This window comes from Protopterus annectens, chromosome 13.part0, assembly GCF_019279795.1.
Source record: "Protopterus annectens isolate FY-2018-M chromosome 13.part0, PAN1.0, whole genome shotgun sequence".
NCBI classification, from domain to species: domain Eukaryota; kingdom Metazoa; phylum Chordata; order Ceratodontiformes; family Protopteridae; genus Protopterus; species Protopterus annectens.
The window spans coordinates 152,453,946-152,474,729 of NC_056747.1; the positions used below are offsets into that span (position 1 = coordinate 152,453,946).

General features: G+C 41.0%; 1 protein-coding gene across 2 annotated transcripts in view; it reads left to right on the plus strand.

Moving 5' to 3' along the window:
* The window catches only part of SIN3B (SIN3 transcription regulator family member B), a 1,843,877-nt gene that overhangs the window by 857,606 nt on the left and 965,487 nt on the right, over positions 1-20,784 (plus strand). For both annotated transcript variants that reach the window (XM_044090740.1, XM_044090739.1), the window contains one exon: positions 19,538-19,654. In XM_044090740.1, coding sequence (XP_043946675.1) covers positions 19,538-19,654 — 117 coding nt within the window. The remainder of the gene's footprint in view (positions 1-19,537; positions 19,655-20,784) is intronic.

Consider the following 20,784-nt stretch of genomic DNA (forward strand, 5'->3'; position numbering starts at 1 on the left):
TTTTTTTGTATTCATTGCACCATATCAGATCTCTTTTTCTTTCTCTTATCCATGTTTCCTTTTTAAACCTTTCAAAAATCTCTGGGATTTGTTGTTTATACTTTTGCACTTCCTCTGTCACTTCTTTTTCTAAATGGCCCAAAGTTTCTTGGTCTGTATATTGTTTTTCATGGATCTGTTATATTAATGAAAAATTTGAATCTGAAGCTTTTGGCAGTTTTTTAGTTGAAGCATTTTTTGCTGTAATGTCTCTGAATCATTTTGAATTTCTTCTATCTGGAATTTTTGAGCTTCTTGCATAGTAGTAACAATACAGTATTTCTTCCGTATCCTCAATTTGGCCTATCAGTTTTTGTGGACTTCTATAATGGGGGGAGGGCACCCTCCCTCTGAGCCTTGTCCAACCCCATTGTAAGAATGTTTCCTTGTGTTTAGGATTCTACACTCTTATTTTTTTCCAGTCTTGGAATCCGTGCGCATACCAGGATTGGGCACTTTTTTATCCTGTTGCTTATACACCTAGCTGTCCTTTTTATTTTATAATCTCATCTCTGTCCATGATGTATGCTGTATAAAATACAGTCTATATATCAGTGTCGTCCACTTGAAAATCCTCACCAAGACTTGAGGATGAATTCAGTTCCAGCAAATACTGCTTTCCTTTTCTTGCTGATTTTGTCATTTCTCCATTTGGATTTAACTTAGACCATGTAATAGAAGGCTCACCATTTCCTTGTGCATGTAGCATGTGAATTTAGTAGCCATACTCAACATTCTCGAATACTGTCTTCATAATAAATACATTTGTTGTTGATGGGCCCTGTATGTTCTATATTTGTTTTCAGTAACTGAGGATAATGTTGAAAAGTTATTAAAATCATTTATAAACGTGTGTGGCATTTGAAAGAATTCCACACGTCAATATGCATTATAAATTGGTGATTCACTCTTTTTTTCTAAGGGTTGAAACATGGTAGAGCCATTGCTAGATATGGGGGAACAAGTATATAGTTGTACCAGTTTAGCGTTTAGAGCTACAAGTTACCGGACCCATGTGGTTAAGTACCTCTTATCTCGTCTGGTTTAGATGCTTTTGACTTTGTTTCAGAAGCTAAGTTTTCAGTACTGTCTTTACTTATTTCTGCTTCCCAAGTGGCGTGATATTCTATTAAGTGCAGTTATGATGCTGCAGATGCCTCTTTTAGGCTACAGCTACTGTTTCGGATCTTCATAGGTCTTCATGACTTAGATTTCTGCCTCTGTTTGAGGATGTCATGGCTAAATTGCTGGGCTCTCCATTGCTTCTGTGGCTGCAGAACTTTTCAAATCCTTGCAGGAAAAAAAGAAAGGTCACGCAGGACCTAAAATAAATCTTTCTACTGTGTCTATATTTCAGAGAAACTGTCCTTCTAAAGCTGGTCTTTTTCTGCATATGGATCTGAAGCCTTCTCAGAAGGGTAAGAGACCTATGAGAAGAAAGTTTCAGAAAAAAGTGTCGCAGAGCAGTGGCTTCTTAATTCTTCCAAGCCTATAAACTTGGAGTCTGACTATTTGGTTGATTGAGTTTTAATTCCTGTTAGGCACCAGTTCTCTGTGGACATACTTAAAGTTTTACAGGTGGAACATCACAAAATGCTAAATGGGTAGAAGTAGTAAAAGAAAGAATAAGAAGTTTAAAGGTACAGGATATGAAATGGGATGAAGTAACAGCCAGAGGATCTGAAACAAAGTTAAGAAAAGCCTTTGATTGGAAGACCCCAGACCCAGATGCAGTACCTGACTTTTGGTTAAAAGTATTAACATCTTTACACAAAGATTTAGCCATGAGTTAGAACTGTTTATATGCACACTCTGAACAGACAGCCTGTCTAACAACAGGAAAAACAATGCTCCTACTTGAGTGAACCTGCAAGCTACTCTAAAAATCATAGACCAATAACTTGCCTTCCAACGATGTATAAACTGTACACGAGAATTGATGTCAACTGAGTTTATAGCCATTTAGAAGAAAACACAATTATGGCAGTAGAGCAAAAGGGCAATAAAAGACAGTCACATGGAACAGAGGATCATTTGTTGTTAAATAAAGTCATAGTGGAGAACTGTAAAAAAAAAAAAGGGGGGGGGAGAATCTAAGTATGGCAGATTGACTACAAAAAGCATTTGATAATATGCCACATTCATGGGTAAAAGCGCGCTTAAAAATGTGTATGGTACACCCTACACTGCTCGACTACATTACAGTGACCATGAAACAGACCACTTTGCAATTAAGCCATGATAAAGGACATTATTACCCCAGGGATAAAAATTCACCACTGCAATTCTGCCTTGCCCTTAACCCATTAAGCTGTCTACTTAACAGCTTTGGCCATGGTTATAATTGGGCTCCTAGAAAATAACAAATTGTAAAGACTTCTCATCTTCTGTTTGTCGATGGTTTAAAACTGTATATAGCTCATCAGATGAGGAACTGAAAGTGCAACTGAAAGTTGTCAAAACTTTTTCAGATGATACAAGAATGTCATTTTGGTCTTGATAAATGTGCAAAAGCAACCTTTAATACAGAAAACTTCAGTACTAGGAAACTTCAGGTTTGGGACAAGAATGTGATATAAAAGAACTTGAGCAAGAGGGAGTGCATAAATATTTGGGAACTGATGAAAGATCAACAATAAAACATGAACAAATGTGAATAAAACTTAGTAAGGAATACTTTAGAAGACTTAAATTAATCCTGAAAACAGCATTGACATCTAGAAACAAAATCCAAGCTGTAAACCAATTTGCTCTTCCTGTCCTAACTTACAGTTTTGGAGTGATTGACTGGCCCCAAAACATGTTTGATAGCTTAGATAGGAAAGCAAGAAGGATGCTTCATCCTCACCAAATGATTTATAAAGATCAATACATACCAAGATTATATGTTCCCTGTACCAAAGGAGGGATGGGCCTCCTTAAAATTGATTACATGTCTAGATCTACAATCGTGGGACTCCACACTCATATGCTGATGTCACAAGACCCAAACGTAGTGAAAGTTTTGAAACATGAGGAGAATAAATCTAAGATGACTTCTCTGCTTAATATAGCAGAAGCATATCAGCATCAAGCAGGAATGGAAATCAAACCAGAAATAGATAAAAATCAGGCAGCAACTGAATGTGCCAAAAACAAAAGAAAGAATATAAGGTGAAGGACCAAATGAAAAGAAGGCAAGAAGTGTGGAAAATGCATAAATATAGTTGCAAGTATAGAAAACTTCTGGAAAAACCTCATGTTGATCAGGAAATGAATGCAGAAATGGTTAAGAAGAGGTGAATTCAAACCAAGAGATACAAGGTTAATATTTGCACCCCAGGATAGTGGGCTACATACACTCTGGTTTACAAAGTCCATTGAACATGTGGGAGAAACAGACAAATGTAGGTTTTGTAAAACCAAATTGGAAACAGTTGCACACCTTGTTGCTGGTTGTGACATACTAATGGCAGAAGGACTGCATACTGAAAGGCATAATAATGTGGAAAGTCTGTTGCGCTGGGGATTGCATTAAGTGGCTGCAAAACACTGGAAACGTGAGCTACAAAGCATCACAGAAAATGATTAAGTTTACATCACATGGGATCACCCATTACCAGCTGTCCAAAAGTTAGATGCTAGAAAACTGGATAAAGTGGTCCAAGAAAAGAAGACAAAAGTAGCACTGATCATTGACATCGCCACACACAGTGACTACAGTGTCTTGCGTACAGAGAGGGAGACACAAAATCGTAAAATAGGTTCATAGGTTGGTACTAGGCTATCGGCCCTAGGGCCTATGCAAGCCTAGCCTTAAGAATTCCCTGGATATTTCTTCCCACAATATTTACTTCTCTGGGCCCCTGTCCAGCAGGGCGACTGACATGATCCCCGGGGTGATTTTCCTATCTCCCATCCAATCATCAAGGCTCTTTTTGAAGAGGGCCAATGAGGCGCTCTGCTTGACATGTATGGGCAGTCTATTCCAGAGTATGGGGAGTCTCTGGGTCAGGAACCTATCCCTCCAGCATGTTTTGCTCATTGTGATGACAAGGTTTAGATTCCTGGAGCGTGTGGCTCTGAGGGATTGGGATTTCTTTAAGTGGAGCATGTCCAACAGCTCAGGGTTTGACATGGCCTTGTATGTTAAGCAGAGTAGACGATATGCCACAGAATATAGCTGGAGTTTTTTTAGACAGTCAGCATATGGCATCTGCTTTAGGCCTTTGATTCTTTTAGTGAGGTATTTCTGTGGCCTTTCCAGCTGTTGCAGATGTCTTGTGAGGTACATACCAAACTGGGCATTATACTGTATAATGGGTCTAATGAGGGATGAGTACAGTGGGACAATGACCTCCTTTTTTCTGGATGAAAAGCCCATAGTGATGAGGTGTGCCACATAGAAGGATTTCCTGACTGTTGTGGCGATGTGGTTATCGAAAGTGAGACCACTGTCCACCTGTGTCCCTAAGTCTCTCATCACACTTTCGATGTTTAGCGTGCTGCCACCTATGTGGTAATTCATGGGTACATGTTTTTTTCCAAAGGGGGATAACTATACATTTCTTGGCATTATGCTTGAGCCCATGGCTCTGGCACCAGACATCTGTTTCTGTAAGGCCTTTTTGTAGAATATCCACATCATTTGGGGATTCAATAATGGCTCCTAGTTTGCAGTCATCTGCAAACTTTGTTTAGCCAGAGTCCGTTAGTTTTGGCCTGTACTTCAGAGAAGTAGATGCCAAACAAGAGTGGTCCCAGGGCTGAACCCTGAGGTACTCCACTTATCACTTGTCTGGAGCTGGATTTGGAGTCGGCTACTTTTAATAGTCTGGGTTCTGTCAGTAAGCCAGTTGGCAACTCGAGTGACGTAGGGATTTATGCCCAGCTTAATAAGTTTATCTATGATTCCAGAGTGGGGGATGGTGTTGAAGGCCTTGGCGAGGTCCAGATAGGCTGTGCGGACCACCTTACCCTCGTCCACAGCTCTGGAGACTGATTCAAAGAAGTCAGTCATATTCAGGAAACAAGATCGGCCCTTCACAACCCCAAACTGGGTGGGGACCAGTGTTTGAAGGTTGCCAATGTCTTTGTTTATAAGTTCCATGATAATGCGTTCCATGCCCTTGCAGATCAGGCTTGTCAGACTGATGGGATGGTAGTTCCCGGGATCCAAGGCGGATCCTTCCTTGTGGAGCTGGATAATTGTAGCTGTGCGCCACTCAGTGGGCACGAAGCCTGAGGTAAGGCTATGATTAAACATGACACTTAGGTGAGGTGCCAGTTCATTTTGTAGTACACAGCCTGGGATGTCATCTGGTCCCATGGATGCTGTATTCTTAGCTTTGGAGAGTGCGGTTTCTACCTGTAGGTTCATAGGTTGGTACTGGGCTATTTGCCCGAAGGCATAAATTAGCTCAGCCACGTTGTGCGGTATTCACCGCCCCTTTAGTAGTTCCCTAGACCTTTGTACTAGCAGCTAGTACCCTTGGCCCCTATCTAGTAGTGCTGTTGGTGTGATCCCCATTGTGAACTTTTCTGTTACCCATCCACTCATCAAGGTTCCTCTTGAAGAGTGATAGTGAGGGGCTGTGTCTTATGTAGATCGGGACCCTGTTCCATAGTAAGGGAAGTCTCTGCGAAGGGAATCTGTCCCTCCAGCATGTTCTATTCATTGTTGTGTTGAGGTTTATATCCCTAGAGCGTGTAGCTCTAGTAGATTTGGTTTTGCTAAGATGGAGCATGTTCAGCAATTCTGAGTTGGACATGGCTCTGTATGTTAGGCAGAGATCGCCTCTGGGAAAGCGGTATGCAAAAGAGAACAGTCTTAGCGCTTTCAATCGTGCTGCATAGGGCAACTGTTTGAGGGCAATAATCCTCTTGGTTAGGTACCTCTGTGGTCTCTCCAGCTGCTGGAGATGTCTAGCCAGGTACATTCAATTGGTGCATTGTACTCAATAATGGGTCTGATGAGGGAAGAGTAGAGGGGCACCATTACATCCTTAGATCTTCATGCAAACCCTTTCGTGATCAGATGGATCACATAGAAGGATTTTCTAACCACTTTGGCACCATGGTTATCAAAGGAAAGCTGACTATCTACTTTGGTCCCTAGATCCCTTATTTCTTCTTCAGATTTCAGGGGATTACCTCCTATGTTGTAGTTTGTGGGAACTCCGTTTTTTCCAAAGGGGATTACTACACATTTTTTGCATTTAGCTTGAGACCATGGCTTTGACACCATGCATCAGTCTCATTTAGGCCCTTCTGGAGGATCTCCATGTCGGCCGGAGACTCTATTATAGCACCCAGTTTGCAGTCGTCCGCAAACTTAGTCAGCCACAGCCCTTCCATGCTTGCCTGTACTTCTGAGAAGTATATGCCAAACAGGAGGGGCCCCAGGACAGAGCCCTGAGGCACACCACTCGTTACTGGTCTGGATTCGGACATAGATCCCGCTACTCTTACTTTATGGGATCTGTCTGCTGGCCAGTTTGCAATCCATCTTGTGATGTAAGAGTTTATGCCCAGGCTGGTGAGCTTATCAATAATACCTGAATGGGGAATGGTGTCAAATGCCTTAGCAAGGTCAAGGTAAGCTGTGTGTACCTCCTTTCCCTTATCTATAGTCTGAGTAACTGTCTCAAAGAAATCCACCAGGTTCAGGAGACATGATCTGCCCTTGACGAAGCCGAACTGTGTGGGGTCCAGTGACTGGAGGTTCCCAATTTCTCCATTTATGAGTTCCATAATGATTCGCTCCACAGCCTTACAGATCAGACTGGTCAGGCTTATTGGTCGGTAGTTCACAGGGTCAGTTGTGGCCCCACCCTTGTGTAGCGGGACCACCGTTGCCGTGCGCCATTCTATGGGCACATATCCTGTGGAGAGGCTGAGACTGAACAGGTATTAAGATGCGGGGTTAATTCCTTTTGGAGCTTGCGTATGACACAGCCTGGGACACCATCTGGTCCCATGGAGGCAGTGTTTTTAGCTTTAGATAGAGCCTTGTTAACCAACGTATCAGTAATAATTGGACTTAAAACAATCCCCTGGAATGGTAATAGGCCCTGTAGGTGGTGAGGGGAATTTGCACTGAACCTGTCAGCCAAGATGTTGGCAATGTCAGAAGGGTCAGTGTATTTTGTTCCATTTTGTACTAGCTCAGAACAGACCTGAGCATTGCCATTTAGATTTTTGACGTAGCTATAGAAGGCCTTATGGTTATCCTTGGCAACTTTCTTTGCAAAATTAGATTTAGTTGACTTGATGAGGGCCCTCAATTTCTTACTAATGCTGATCAGGGATGATTTTTCTACTTGAGATGTGGCCTTTTTTTGTATGTCTCCTCCTTTTTATTGTAAAGTTTGCTTATGGCCATGTGGCTGTGATTATCGGAATTTGGCAATCTTTTGGTATTGAGATGGGCCCTCTCGGGGGTGAGAGGGGGGTGAAGTTGGCACTAAATCGATCTGCCAGGATATTGGCAATATCCTTGGGATCAGTATATTTAATGTCATTCTGTTGTAGCTCAGAGCAGATCTGAGCATTACCATTTAGATTCTTGACATAACTATAGAATGCCTTGTGGTTGTCTTTGTTATCTTTGGCAATTTTATTTTCGTAACTAGATTTTGAGTATTTTATGAAAGATCTCAGCTTCTTACTGAGGCTGGTGAGGGAGTTTTTTGCATCCTGGGATTTTCCTCTTTTCTGCAACAGTTTCTTCCTTCTGTTGTATAGTTTGTTTATAGCAGAGAACCACCAGATTGGCTTCCTTTTTTTGGAGAAGAGCATCTTGGTTCTATTTGGGATGGCACGATTCATGCAAGAGTGGATGTGCTCGTACAGTGCCTTAGTGTAGGATTCTGCAGTCAAACTTCCAGATCCCGTCTGCGTGGGTGTTGTGAAGTTTGTCTCTTCTGACTTCAGTAGCATGAAGTTGGCTTTGCAGAAGTTTTTTAAGGAGGTTTCCTTACTGGGGGGGGTGGGATTGAATGTCAAAGGTGATTTGCTTATGGTCAGACCTGACCAATGAGGGGGTGATCACTGGTGTGGAGCATCTGTCTCCCATGTTGGTAATGACCAGGTCTAGTATATTGGCTCCCCTGGTGGGACAATGGATTAGTTGATCCAGGGCATTGGAATTTATGAATTCCAAGAACCATTGGGAAAAGGAGTTGGTACCCGAGTAGTTTTCCCAATTAATGGCAGGGTAGTTGAAATCACCCAGTATTAGGGTGTTTGGTTGTATCTTAATATTTTCCAGTATGTTTAGAAAGGTGTAGTGAGAATCTTGGGGCATGGTGCGGGATCTGTAGCAAGCTACAGTTTGGATTGCAGTCTTACCTAGTGTTAGTTGCACCTGGAGAATTTCAGATGCATTGTGTTGGGCAGCTAGCCTGGAGGTGTGAATATCCTTGGTGAATATGGACACACCTCCACCTTTAGTGTTTCGATCTTGGTTTTGTGGGCGAAAAGTGTGGTAAGAAATGTAGCCTGGTATTGCAGGGGTGCTCTCTGGAGCCTTGAACCAGGTCTCAGTTACTGTACAGGTATCGATATTCTCCATTTTTAGGAGTGCCTCGAGAGAGTGCATTTTGAGGTTTAGACTTCTAGCATTGAGTAGCATTACCTTCAGATTTTGCATGCTTGTATCTGTTACGGTGGTGGTTTTATCCTTTGAACCTTGCCTAAAAAAGGCACTGTAGGGGTGGCAAGAGCTTTAGTCAGTAACCTGAATCCCAGGGGTGACAGGTGCAGACCATCTTTGGCAAACCATCGTGGTTTGTCGACCATGTCTTCCCAGGCAGACATGTACTGGATCCCCTTTGAATGACACCAGAAGCTTAGCCAATTGTTGAAGTCAATCATTTTGTCCTTGTACTGTGGTATCATTCTGGGCGATGCTACTCAGGGCTAGGGTCATACCTGCCTGGGTCACATGATCCAAGAGCTCTTTCATGTCTCTTTTCATGTAGTCCAGGGAGGTACGTCTCAAGTCATTCACTCCAGGATGGACAATGACAGAGTCATATTTGTACTTGTTGTGGAGTGACTTGAGTGCATGCATTATGTGGCGGATCCTGGCACCTGACAGGCAGCTGACTGTAATTTTCTCCTTGTTCAGCCTGGTGAGTGGACATCAGTGTGCCTGATTATAGAGTCACCTATGATTGTTGGGTACATTGTCTTGCCTTAGGGGCTGTTGTTGGGTAGCACACTGGTTTTGTGAGCTATGTGTCACTTTGGTTGTAACTGGTGTTTGTTTGCGTTTTGGCTTCGGGGGTCCTTGTTGCTTGGGCCGATTAATGTTAAGGGCCTCCGCATATGTGGGTTTAGTGTTGCTATGTGTGGGTGTTGATGGTGTGGATTTTGAAGGGCTATGAGTTGCTTGAGGTGTAATGCAGGTGTTAACCTTCTCCTCTTGACTGTCTAGCACAATCTTGGCCAGAGAGAGCTTAGCTTCCAGTTTGGCTATGTAAGTGCATCTCTTGCAGGTTGTAGTGTTGGGTGGTAGGAGGAGAGGATTGTCTGTGTACATGAGGCAGTTGCCGCACTGCCCCAGTATGCTCAGATTCACCAGGTGGACAGGAGAAATCACTGGAAGCTGACCTTTGGACATGCCTGTTTAGGTGCTTTTTTGTAAAGTTTAAGAGCTGTTTTCCCTTACCTTTGCAAGGTACTCTGCAATTATAGGCTGTTTAGTGCCTATAATTAATTTATCCTTATTGACAAGGAGAGGTGAGTGCTTGAATCAGTTTCAGGCTTCCTAGTGCTTTCCAGCAGGTTCAAGAGCAAGTGCTAGTCACAGGGGTTCAGATTTTAGTGTTGCTACTGAGAAACCAGCTAGTTCTAAGGGAAAATTTGAAGAGCAGACCTTCTGGCACCTGGAATAGTTTAACTGTAGCCTCGCAGTGCTGCACGATGTGAGAAATGTGAAAACACACGTGTTTTTAAGCCAGAAAGTTGAAAGGGATAGAAATCAGCCCAAAAAGGCTAACAAAATTACAATTTCAGAGCTGGAAACCACTCCTCCAGCATTAGATAGGTAGTCCAATGCTCACCAGTCCCACGGGTAAGCAGTAGGACTTCCCACTACCACAGCAAGGTCTGGATAGCTCTGAGCACAGAAAATAAAGTCCTGAGACACGCAAAGCCTGGGATATGGACTGGCTAGAGAAGGTGGGAAACGAGCAAACAAGATAGTATTTTTTGTTGTTGAAACAGGCTAAACAATGCAATAATACAGTAAATAAATACAGAAAAGGCTAACACACTTGAGTGTGTAGTCCTAAACAGTACATGCAATTTAAACTCTACAAAATTAGCAATTTAAAACTTTATAAATGAAGCAAGGCAAGTGCACAACTGAAAAATGATTTAAGAGGCAGTAACACAGCAGTATAAGTAGCTAGTCTACATATGCAGAGAAGTCTATATATACAGAAAAGCAGTTAAAACACACAAACACTTGAGGCAGTGCAACCTAGAGCACTTGAGTTGTAGCAATATTAAGGCAAAATATCAGGATCTGCAGACATAAACGAGAGCAATGTGGAAGAAAGATACCCAGGCAGTTCCAATAGTAGTAGGAGCAACAGGTCTTATAAAAAAGAATCTACAATCGTATTTAGATACGTTACCAATACATGTAACCCTGTATGAATTGCAGGAGGAGTAATTACCGGGGCACATTGTGGGTGCCGTGAAGAGCATTTCTGGCTGATGTCATAGATTGAAACAATACTAATTTCATGAACTTTAATCGTACTTCGACTTTGGAATGGGGTTCATTCCCGTCATGGTATTAGAAACCCAAAAGATTTGGAGAAATTAAAAAAGAGGCTAGAAAACCAACTACTAGTAAATCTTACATTTGCAAATGGAAGTGATTTTCTGTTGGGTGCTGTAAACACATTCAGGACCCTTATCAGATGGATATTTCTGATGTTCTAGTTTATTTATGTGAATTACACAATGCTGGGGTAGAATTTTCTTCTTTTAAAGCTCATCTTTCAGCCATTTCTGCTTGTCTCATCGTGAATCCACCACTGTCATTTCGATATGTGGTAAAAAGAATTTTGAAAGGTGTCCTTCGTATTAAGCTGCCAATAAAGGCTATTGCTCCTCCTTGTGATTTGAGCTATGTTCTGAAAAAGATTAATTTTTCCTCATTTGAGCCTGTTGCCTATACTTCTAATGTGTTGTACTTGGAAAACTGTGCTGTTGGTGGATTTGACTTTTAACTTCTATTAGGTAGTTTTCTGAGTTGCAAAACTTAAGGCTATTCTCTTTTCTAATATTTCATTAAGATAGGGTTACTCTCCGTACTAATCCTCCTTTTATGTTGTAGGTGGTTACTGAGCTCTCCTTGAATCAGGCCATTAACTTGCCTATTTTCCTTCTCCTCAAAATTCAGGGAAATTAATCCTGCATTCTTTGGATGTTCATATGCAGCTCAGGATTTATCTAGACAAAACCAAGTCTGTCAGGAAATCTGATCAGGTTTGTCTTTTTCAAGGACAAAAATTGGATTCTTCTCTTTCTAATTGGATATCCAAGAATGTCTTATGTTTTTGTTTCTCTTTCCATGGTAAACAGCTTCTGTCTCCAGTTAATGCCCAGTCCACTAAAGCTGCTGCTTCTTCAGAGACTTTCCTCAAATAAATAGACACCAAATCTATTCTTGAAGCAGCTACTTGATCTTCTGTTCACACTTCACAAAACTTTACAAGACTAACGTTTTTCCTAAATATAGCACAAGGTTTGCTTGGTCAGATGTTCTTCATTCCACATTGCTGCAGTCCTAACTATTGGGTAGTAGTCCATTGTCCGTCAAATATACCATACCTGATATTTTGCGTCATTCGGATTAGGAGCGTGGAGCATGGCGGTACTATCGCGATGACCCTATACATCCTCTCATCATTTTTGCGCGGGTCCGCGCAGAAGCAATTTAACAAAGTTCGGGTGCAGGTTAAAAAGTTTCTGAAGTCAGAGTTTCAGACCCCGAAGTTAGTAAGCTAAGTAATCCGTTTGGAGAATATTTTGTTTCTTGCCTCAGTATTTAACGGATGTCAGCAAAAAGTAGATAACTGTATATTTGAATTGAAACAAGGCCTGTAGGGATTCATACTACTGTGTATACCTTCCTTACTGGGGCCTGCACCACGGCGTTGTTGGATGCGCTTCTATTCTAGGATTTAACAAGCAGCTCAGAAGATTTGGGAACTGCCAGAGTTAGTTTTTGGGAAGCGTTAATTATATGTAATTATAAAATGCCGTCCGGCTAAATGGCCCCAAGGAAAAAAGGACAAAAAGCAGCAAAGCCTAGAGTGGAAGAACCTACGTCCAGACACCGATTAACAGAGGCTCAGTGGGGAGGGGGAGGTTTTTGTGTTGCTCTTTTGGGGGGAGGACTTTGCTTATTACACAGGACAGATCGCGGGGGAGAGAGGCTGAGGGAGGGGCTGAGGGGGTGAAAAGGTCTTCCTTCTTCTCCTTCCTAGGTTCTTCTGTTGTTCTTCCTTCTCTGCAGGCCTTCCAAGAGTAACTTCAGTCTAACTTCAGTGGGGGTTTCTCCTCTTTGCCTAAGAAACATATTCTTAAAATGTTTGCCTAAGATTACTATGGTTAGAGGATTTATGCCCCCTGGATATAAGGAGGCCCCTGGTGGAAAGGAGGCCTGAGGTGGGAACTATTTGTTAGGAGGCTGAGGTTCAGAGAGTGCTGGACCTGCCTCGGGCTCTTTTTCTGATTCTATCCCTTGATGATTTCTACTGATCAGGGATTCCCTTCTGACCCTTTTTCATCTTCTTTTTTGGATTTTCTTATGAGGATTTATTCTAAATGGGAAGGTTTAAATTTCTCGAGGAAGAGGAAGGATTTCTAGGGGTTTTTTTTCCAGCATAGGGGTTTTATACCCTCCTGTTCAGAATGGCTTAAGAATTGTTTTGCTGGAACTTCCCTCAATCCTGATTCTTTGCCTCCTGCCCTTCTTTAAACCCTGATAGGTTGCATAGGGCCCCAAGAAGCCCCTGCAAAGTATCCTAGTAAAGTTAAATAGGAGGCAGACCTATAGTATATCTGTAAAGCCTAAAAGGTGTCTTAGGCTCCTCTGTTAAAAAGGGGCAAGGTTGATAAAGAGGCAAGGGCTTTGAAAAGCATACTTTTTCCACTTTGACTTCTTGGGGGCTGTGTGATGGATTGGTGTGGGTTTACATGTTAAAATATCAATTTCTCACTACTTTACGTTGAAATCAGGTGGAAGGTGAAGCAGAAGAGGCAAATCTTTTAGGAGTTGTTTCATTTAGTTCATGTGTGTCTGAACAGGTGGCAGGAGGTTGGAAGTTCAATGTGGTGGTTCTGCTGCATGCTCCCACTCGTTCGTCGCTGAGTGTGGTTCCTTTGGCTGTGAGATTTGAATGTTGAGGGATCAAACCAGGATTTTGGATGCTCCTTTGCAGTCTGATGTGTTGGATGGGTCTTTGCAGTCTGATGTATTTAAAAAGTGGCCTGTGGAAGCAGTCTTAAAAGCTGTGGAGGAACAAGGCTTAGTGTATTGAGAAGCTGTTAAGGGCAGTTGCAGGGAAGGCTGGGATGCAGGTGTAAGGGATGCAGTTTGTAAGGGATGGACTTATCCTGTATGATTAGGTTATCCTTCGGCTGTCTCTTTTTAGGCCTAGACAGGAGTTCCTTGGCAGGGTAGGGGTAGAGGGGTTCCAGTGCTTTCAACTGCCTTTTGTTCTGCAGGGGTCAAGTCTGGTAAGTTCCCAGTTGTGACCTTCTGTTTCAGGAGCAAGGCGTTTCCTTTTCAAAGAGCAGACCATTTGACCCTTGTCTTTAAGATGGGTTCTTGGATGATTTAATTCACCAGACAGTTGGAGGTCATACCAAGATAAATTGGTGCAGGTTTAAATCCATAAGGGTTCTGGAGTTCTTTCCATGCCAGACATTCCTTTCAAACAAAGGGCCATTCCATAGCTCCTTTCAAATGAATGCCATATATCCATTATTCCAGTTCCTGTGCCAGAAAGGGGCCTATCATTTTTTGGTTCTGCATGGTTCCTAGTGCAGAAAACATCAATCTGACCTGGCCTCTGGCGTTTTTATCTATCCTCAACGCTGGTACTACTCAAGGATCACTGGGCCAATTTTTAGATCACAAGCAACTCTTGAGGCGGGATCACTGGATGGTAACTTTAGATCTCCGAGCTTGCAGCTTCAATTCTCTGGAAGAGTAATTACTGCTGATTGTGCATATCCCTCTTGCTTATCCTTCTCATCATCTGTTCTGGCTATAGCCCTTTCAGGGTTCCACTGCTCTTTCGCTTTGGTGCAGTTCACAATCCAGTCTCTGCTTACCTTACTTGGATTCCAATTCAAAGAGTATCAAGACTTGGGCACCTGCTACATTGCAAGCTTTAGGTTAAAGCAGAAATAAAATCTATCCTTACTTCTGTAAACATTAGTCTTCTACCTGTTGCAATGAAAAGAATCTCTGATGGAGCAGTATTCTGTCCAGGCAGTGCTTTCTTTAACCCCGTATTCTAAAGCGTAGATCCAAATTTAAGTGCGACTGGATCTCAGAAGCTTTCCAGACTGCAAGTATTCCTATCTCTTCAGCAAAACTGCAGCATCTTTTAGTCCTTCACAAAATAAAGTTCATAATGTAACTGCTTCCCATCCAATGCCAATGGTATTCTGAGGAAGCCTTGCTTCTATCTAAAATTGTCATACAACAGCATATAAGGATTCTGGACTTGTCATTCAAAATATACCGAGCATTCAAAAGGGATTTTAAAATGGGCTCAGACAGTCCACCCTTGCAGGGGACACTCGATTTCGGCCTCTGCCATCAACAGGGAGCCTGTACAATGGCAGAGTCTGTGACTTAGAGGAGGCTTAAAGAATACAGCATCTGACATCACATGAGAGCCAGCTTAGACTACAGCATCTACATATCAAGATGTTGAGACTGTTAGCAGTGAGATTGCATTAAAACACACAAAGACACATTACTTCTTCAGGGCAGGTGTTGACACATTTTAGAGCATGTGCTGTCTCATGGTACATCAATGCTTTCAGATACACATTCTTTCCAACTAACTCTTCTTAGCAAACAGATGGCCCACTGAACTCCTTGTGCAAATGTGCTGGCAAGGCAAATCATTCTGCGGGGAGCATGACAGCTAGCAATCTACACAAGCAAACAAATCATGGATCCTGGGAAACTGAGGCTTGCACTTGTTCGATTCAGAAAAATCTTACCAGGTGTGTGGGAACATAAATAGATCTGTTAAACTTCAAAACTAAAAATCTTCATGCTTTTCCTTTTTCAAGAGGTTCATGGCAGCTTCAGCTTCAGATCTTTGGAAAGACAGAGGTGGATGTTTTTGCCATGTCTATTGCTTCCACCTCAAAGGTGCCTCCCAAAGGTTTGTGGAAGCCAAGGACAATTTTAACCAGGATGATTTTAATTCTCTTCGATTGGCTCATTCAATTTATGTCTGTGGCCAGGAGTCCCATCTGACAGACCATGGATTCTTTTTCTGAGCTCACAAGAGGACGGCAGGCTCAATTCACCTGCTCAATGTCTTCATGAAATCTCTTCATCCATTACTGAGTTTCCTGTTTTGGTGGCAGGTCTCAACTTCCTCAACAACAGCCGTGATTGTGATTTCTGAGCCTAGTACACTGAGTACAAGAGGAGAATTATGAGTTAGACAGCTGGAGTTGATTTTCTCTTTTGAGAAAGCAAACAATTAATTTGATTCAGCTCACCTAATTTGAATGTGACTCATATTATCTATGGAAGACATTATTAAATTTCATGCTTCAAACCTTGTGGATAAGATTCAGCCCAGCAATTCCAGCTCGCTATGATTGTCTCCATTGTTGGTTTTTCATTAGTTGTTCAAGCTCTCTTTTTGAGTTGCAGCAAAGAATATAAGACTTATGATTAGAGGTGACCCTCCCTTGTTGTACAAATCTTGCTCCAAGCCTTTTGATACATTGAATTGAAGACCTCTCAGACCTATTTTTTGTTGGAAATGCTTTGCAAGAAGACTGCTTTTGTTGAAGTTTCATTAAAGAAGGGTTTGTAGCCTCGGCTGAGGCTGAATACGCATTTTTTTTTGATTTTCATGCTAATGGGTATAGGTTTTACTTATTAGAAGTTTATGCCTAAGCTTTTATATTTTACTTTTAAACCAATTTTTGCATTTGCCCTAGACTTTTATGCAGATCCCCAACTTAAAGGGGAAATATTTTTGCACACTTTTAAGATGTTAGTTTAAACCATGTTGTTGCGTGCTTTTGACTAAAGGATTTTAAGCAAATGTGTGGAAGTTGTTTGTTCTTTTGGTATGTAGGCAATTGGCAAGCATATTTTTTGTGGATTGCAAGGAGATTTTGGCTTTTATTAGGCACAGTTGTCACTTTCTGGAATTAGGGAGGGTTAGGAGGTAGGGCTACACTCTGACAGACATTTTGAGGGGGGGGGTTCTGGGCAATTGTATTTGGAGGCAGCTATTTGGTTGCCAGTGCTCTCTTCTAATTATAGGCCTCATTCCACTAGTTACTCTAAGTTTAAGTTGGTTTTGCCTCCATATTTTTGCAAGGCATGCCACTTGGCTTTGCTTCCTTGTTGGGGAACATACCTATTGTTTTTTTCAGAATCTACCCAATGGACACAGCAATGTGGAATGAAGGGCATGATACAGTTTGTACCTTTACTAAAAGTCCACTGTTACTCCTCCTTCCTTCTGCCTTGCATGCCTCTCCCTAGCCTAGTCTGTCATTATTCTGTGAATTGTGTATCTGCTGTTATATTTTTAGTAATAACATATATATTGTGGTTACCTTTTTGGTGCAGGTATGTTTGGATCTCTTGGTTTGGCCTTGGCTTTTTCCTGGTCTTCTGACACGAGGGGCAAAGACTGTACATATGGCGTCGTTCATATATTTGAGGACCCTGGCGCCATATTTTTAGTATTTTGCGCGACTGTACTTTTTGCTAGGTCTTTTGGACCATAACCCTGTTTTAGGGTTCCTCCTTCCTATCTTGGGTAGTTTTGGGAATCTTCCACTGGTGAATAATACTGCGGCAGTTATCATGGAAAGACATAAGCACAGTTGTGTAAGAACTTAACATAATAGCAGATATTCGAGTGATCGCTATTATCTACTTCAGCAGTGGATATCTGGCTGATCAGTGTTGTAGTATTACATTACATCTGTCCCTCCTTTTTCTTTCTCTTTCTTTTTAGTTTGGCTGAGCTTGCTTGTTTTTGTTTTTCAACTTTTTTTTTTGTCTAGTGGATATGTATATAGTTGATTCTTGCCACAGACCAGCAGCTGAAGCAGAAAGTCCTGAAGTATTTTGCATCTATACATCCTTTATGTACTTCTGTATCCACTGTTAGTCAAACATTACTGTTACGTAAAGTTCTTACACAACTGTAATTTCTCTTTTGTTGACTTAACATGAGATCCAAAATAGCCTTAAACATAGATGAAAAAAAAATAACTGCAGTAAAATAAAAATGCAAAATATTTTCATTAAGTATGATTGTTTTTATATTCTTGTTTTCTTGATGTTTTCATAGCTGCATGCAGTACACTAATATTAATGGAGTCTTTCAGAATTAACCTTTTATTTTTCGACCTCGTATGTTGTGTCCATGACCTAGTAGTGTGTTTTAGTAATGAGCATTACAGCATTAGCAAAACAACAGATCTGCGATTGTCTAGGGAGGAATATTTTAGACCTTTCTCTACGTTCTCTGCTTCACCTTCTCAGAAAAGGGCTCATGTGAGCCACTGTGCATGTGCCCCAGTAGACATTTAAATTTAGATGTAGTTTCAGGGGTTTTCTAGCAAAGAAGCTGTGTAATGTGATGTTATAAACAGTGGCTGTAATACTCTTACTGAGGGTGTTTTATTTTGTGTTTGTGTATGTGTGTGTGTGTATATATATATATATATATATATATATATGTGTGTGTGTGTGTGTGTTTGTGTGTGTATTTTATATAAAATAGAAATATATCTTATACTTTATAATCTCAAAATACTAAAATATTGAATTTCAGTAACTTGAGACTGTAAAGCCAAAAAATCAAAATACCAAAACCGCGAAATTCAAAACTGCGACTTGTAAACACACCCTACACCTCACAAACATACATACACCTTCCTGCCCACACTGCAACAAACCACACACAAAACAACACACACACCTACCCTGCATATAAGCAGGGGGGGCAAGCCCCCCTGCACCCCCCCCCACTACTTATATATACCAACTCCAAGGTTGGTAAAAATGACACAGACACGAAACCCACCACTACACAATCTACATTCCCCTTGCACAAACACACATCACATACATACAAACACCATTCTCAACACTTCCACACACACACACACACACACACTCTTGTTACCTCCACGTAAGAATGTTCCAGTAACGGTTTTGTGTTGGTAGCAGAGGCGCACGTGTCTCCCTTTTACTGAATATTAATAGTCATCATTAATCATTTGCTAGCAGAAATAAACCGGTACTGCAGAGATGATCTTGACGATCTTGATCTGGCAATTCATTAGTCAGAACACACACTGTTCAAAAGAGCCCTGAAGCCCACATCTGATGAAGTTTTTCAAACGAAAACATAATTCAGAACATTAATGCAGAGCTTTGTTTTTGTGCTTTGGTTGTGACATTAAAGGAAGGGAATTCGACTGTCTGTGAGCTTTACTGTATGCCTTCCCAGGTCTATTGTTTGTTTTACAATCTTTGTGGACCTAGTGCAGTTTTCTTTGGATACATACAAACAACACCATTCTCAACACTTACCTACATACCTTAACCTACACCTACACCTACAACTTCCCACCACACTAACATACAATAAAATCCCTACCCAAAACCCCTAAAATATAAACACTTACCTGAATCGCCAGCTGTCCAGTAACACAGCACACCACCATAACTGCTAATTTGACATTCTGGATTTGGTTATGTGGTCTTTCAACGAACTCTGTTTCACTATTGTAGTCTCGAGATACTGAAGTTCAATATTTCAGTATTTCGAGATTATAAAGTGAACCCATATATATATATATATATATATATATATATATATATATATATATATAATTATTTATGTGGTAAACACATACGTAAGCCTGTCCTTGGGCCTTTTCCAGCCACAAGGGCAATGGTGAATGTAATTTATGCAGTTTATTTAGACAGTTTAGTGTAGTCAGTCATCCAACATGCTTTGTTGAGGTAAGAAGAGTTCCACACAGGCACAGAAAGAGTCCATAATCCACACAGATCCTAGTCCTGTTAGGCAGAGATATTGCCACTTCATCTCTGTTCAGCCCTATTAATGATGTCTGTTTGGTACTTGAACACATATTTTTGGCTTTCATATTTGATTTAGCCAGGGTTTGTAAATGTGCTGATTTTTATAATTGATAATAATTTTGTTTTGTGTTAATAAAGGTCTTAAATGATACATGGGTTTCGTTTCCATCTTGGTCTGAAGACTCAACTTTTGTGAGCTCAAAAAAGACACCATATGAGGAACAGCTCCATCGCTGTGAAGATGAGAGGTTTGAGGTAATTTTTTCTTTTAAGTACTTTCTGCTAGATTTAAATGTGGGTATCCTATGTAAAATTTTTGTAAAAAGGTGCAAACTGATAATACTCATAGCCTTGGTTATAGGAAGGCTCTTGATTTAATAAGTAAGCTTCACATAGTAGAAGCAAAATAGTTTTGCAGGAGACTGCAGCGCTGTATAGTGTAGGCTGATGTTTTAAATATGAGAGTTCTGTTATAGCTGTTTAATTGTACAGTAAAATTTTTTGGGACTTTGAAAGGTAGTCCTTGTAGGGAAGACCTTTGCAACAGTAAAATAAATATTGATTTGCCATTTTTAAAAATCCACATAACGAAGCCTACAGAGCTGCATTAAAACTTAACATTCATTTAATAAGGTAAAAAAAACATGAACAACCGCCCAGTTTAAGGAGAATGTGAAAAATATTGACCAGTGAAAAAGTGACATGTCAAACTAGTCATGAAACCAAAAATCCTTAAAAAAGTGAAGACATGCATAAAATAATTTACAACAAATATGGAAAAATCAGTTTGTTATTCATTACATTTGGAAAGAGGGTTGTGGGTTTTATTCCCACTCCAGGTGACTGGACTGCTGACACTGCAGTGCAGCATTGGGGGATGCTGCACTTCTGAGAGTGAGCTGTTAAACTGAGGTCCAGTATAAATTAAAAAAAAATAAACATTTAATGAAAAAATAAACTATATTTCAGCATCTGTTAGTATCTGCTGATTATCTGGTAGTCTTTATAACAGGAAAAATCTTAAATCTGTCCAGCTAAAATTCTGATTGTCTAAAATTCTAAGCAGTGGAGCATGTCTCAGATTGATTTCTTATATCTGTAATTCATTCCAAAATTCTGAGCCTAACCTGCCTAAAGGTTTGCCCAACATAAAATCCTCACTTGAGAATTATTGATAAACTCACCAAACTAGGCATCAACCCCTATATCACTAGATGGGTTGCAAATTGGCTCACAGAACACACTGTGAAAGTAACGGACTCCCAAGTCAGACTGCCAACCATTCACGAGTGGAGTCCCACAGGGATCATTCCTGGGAACTCTCCTGTTCGGCATCTACTTCTCAGAAGTCTGGGCCAACACAAAGGGACTCTGGCTGACCAAGT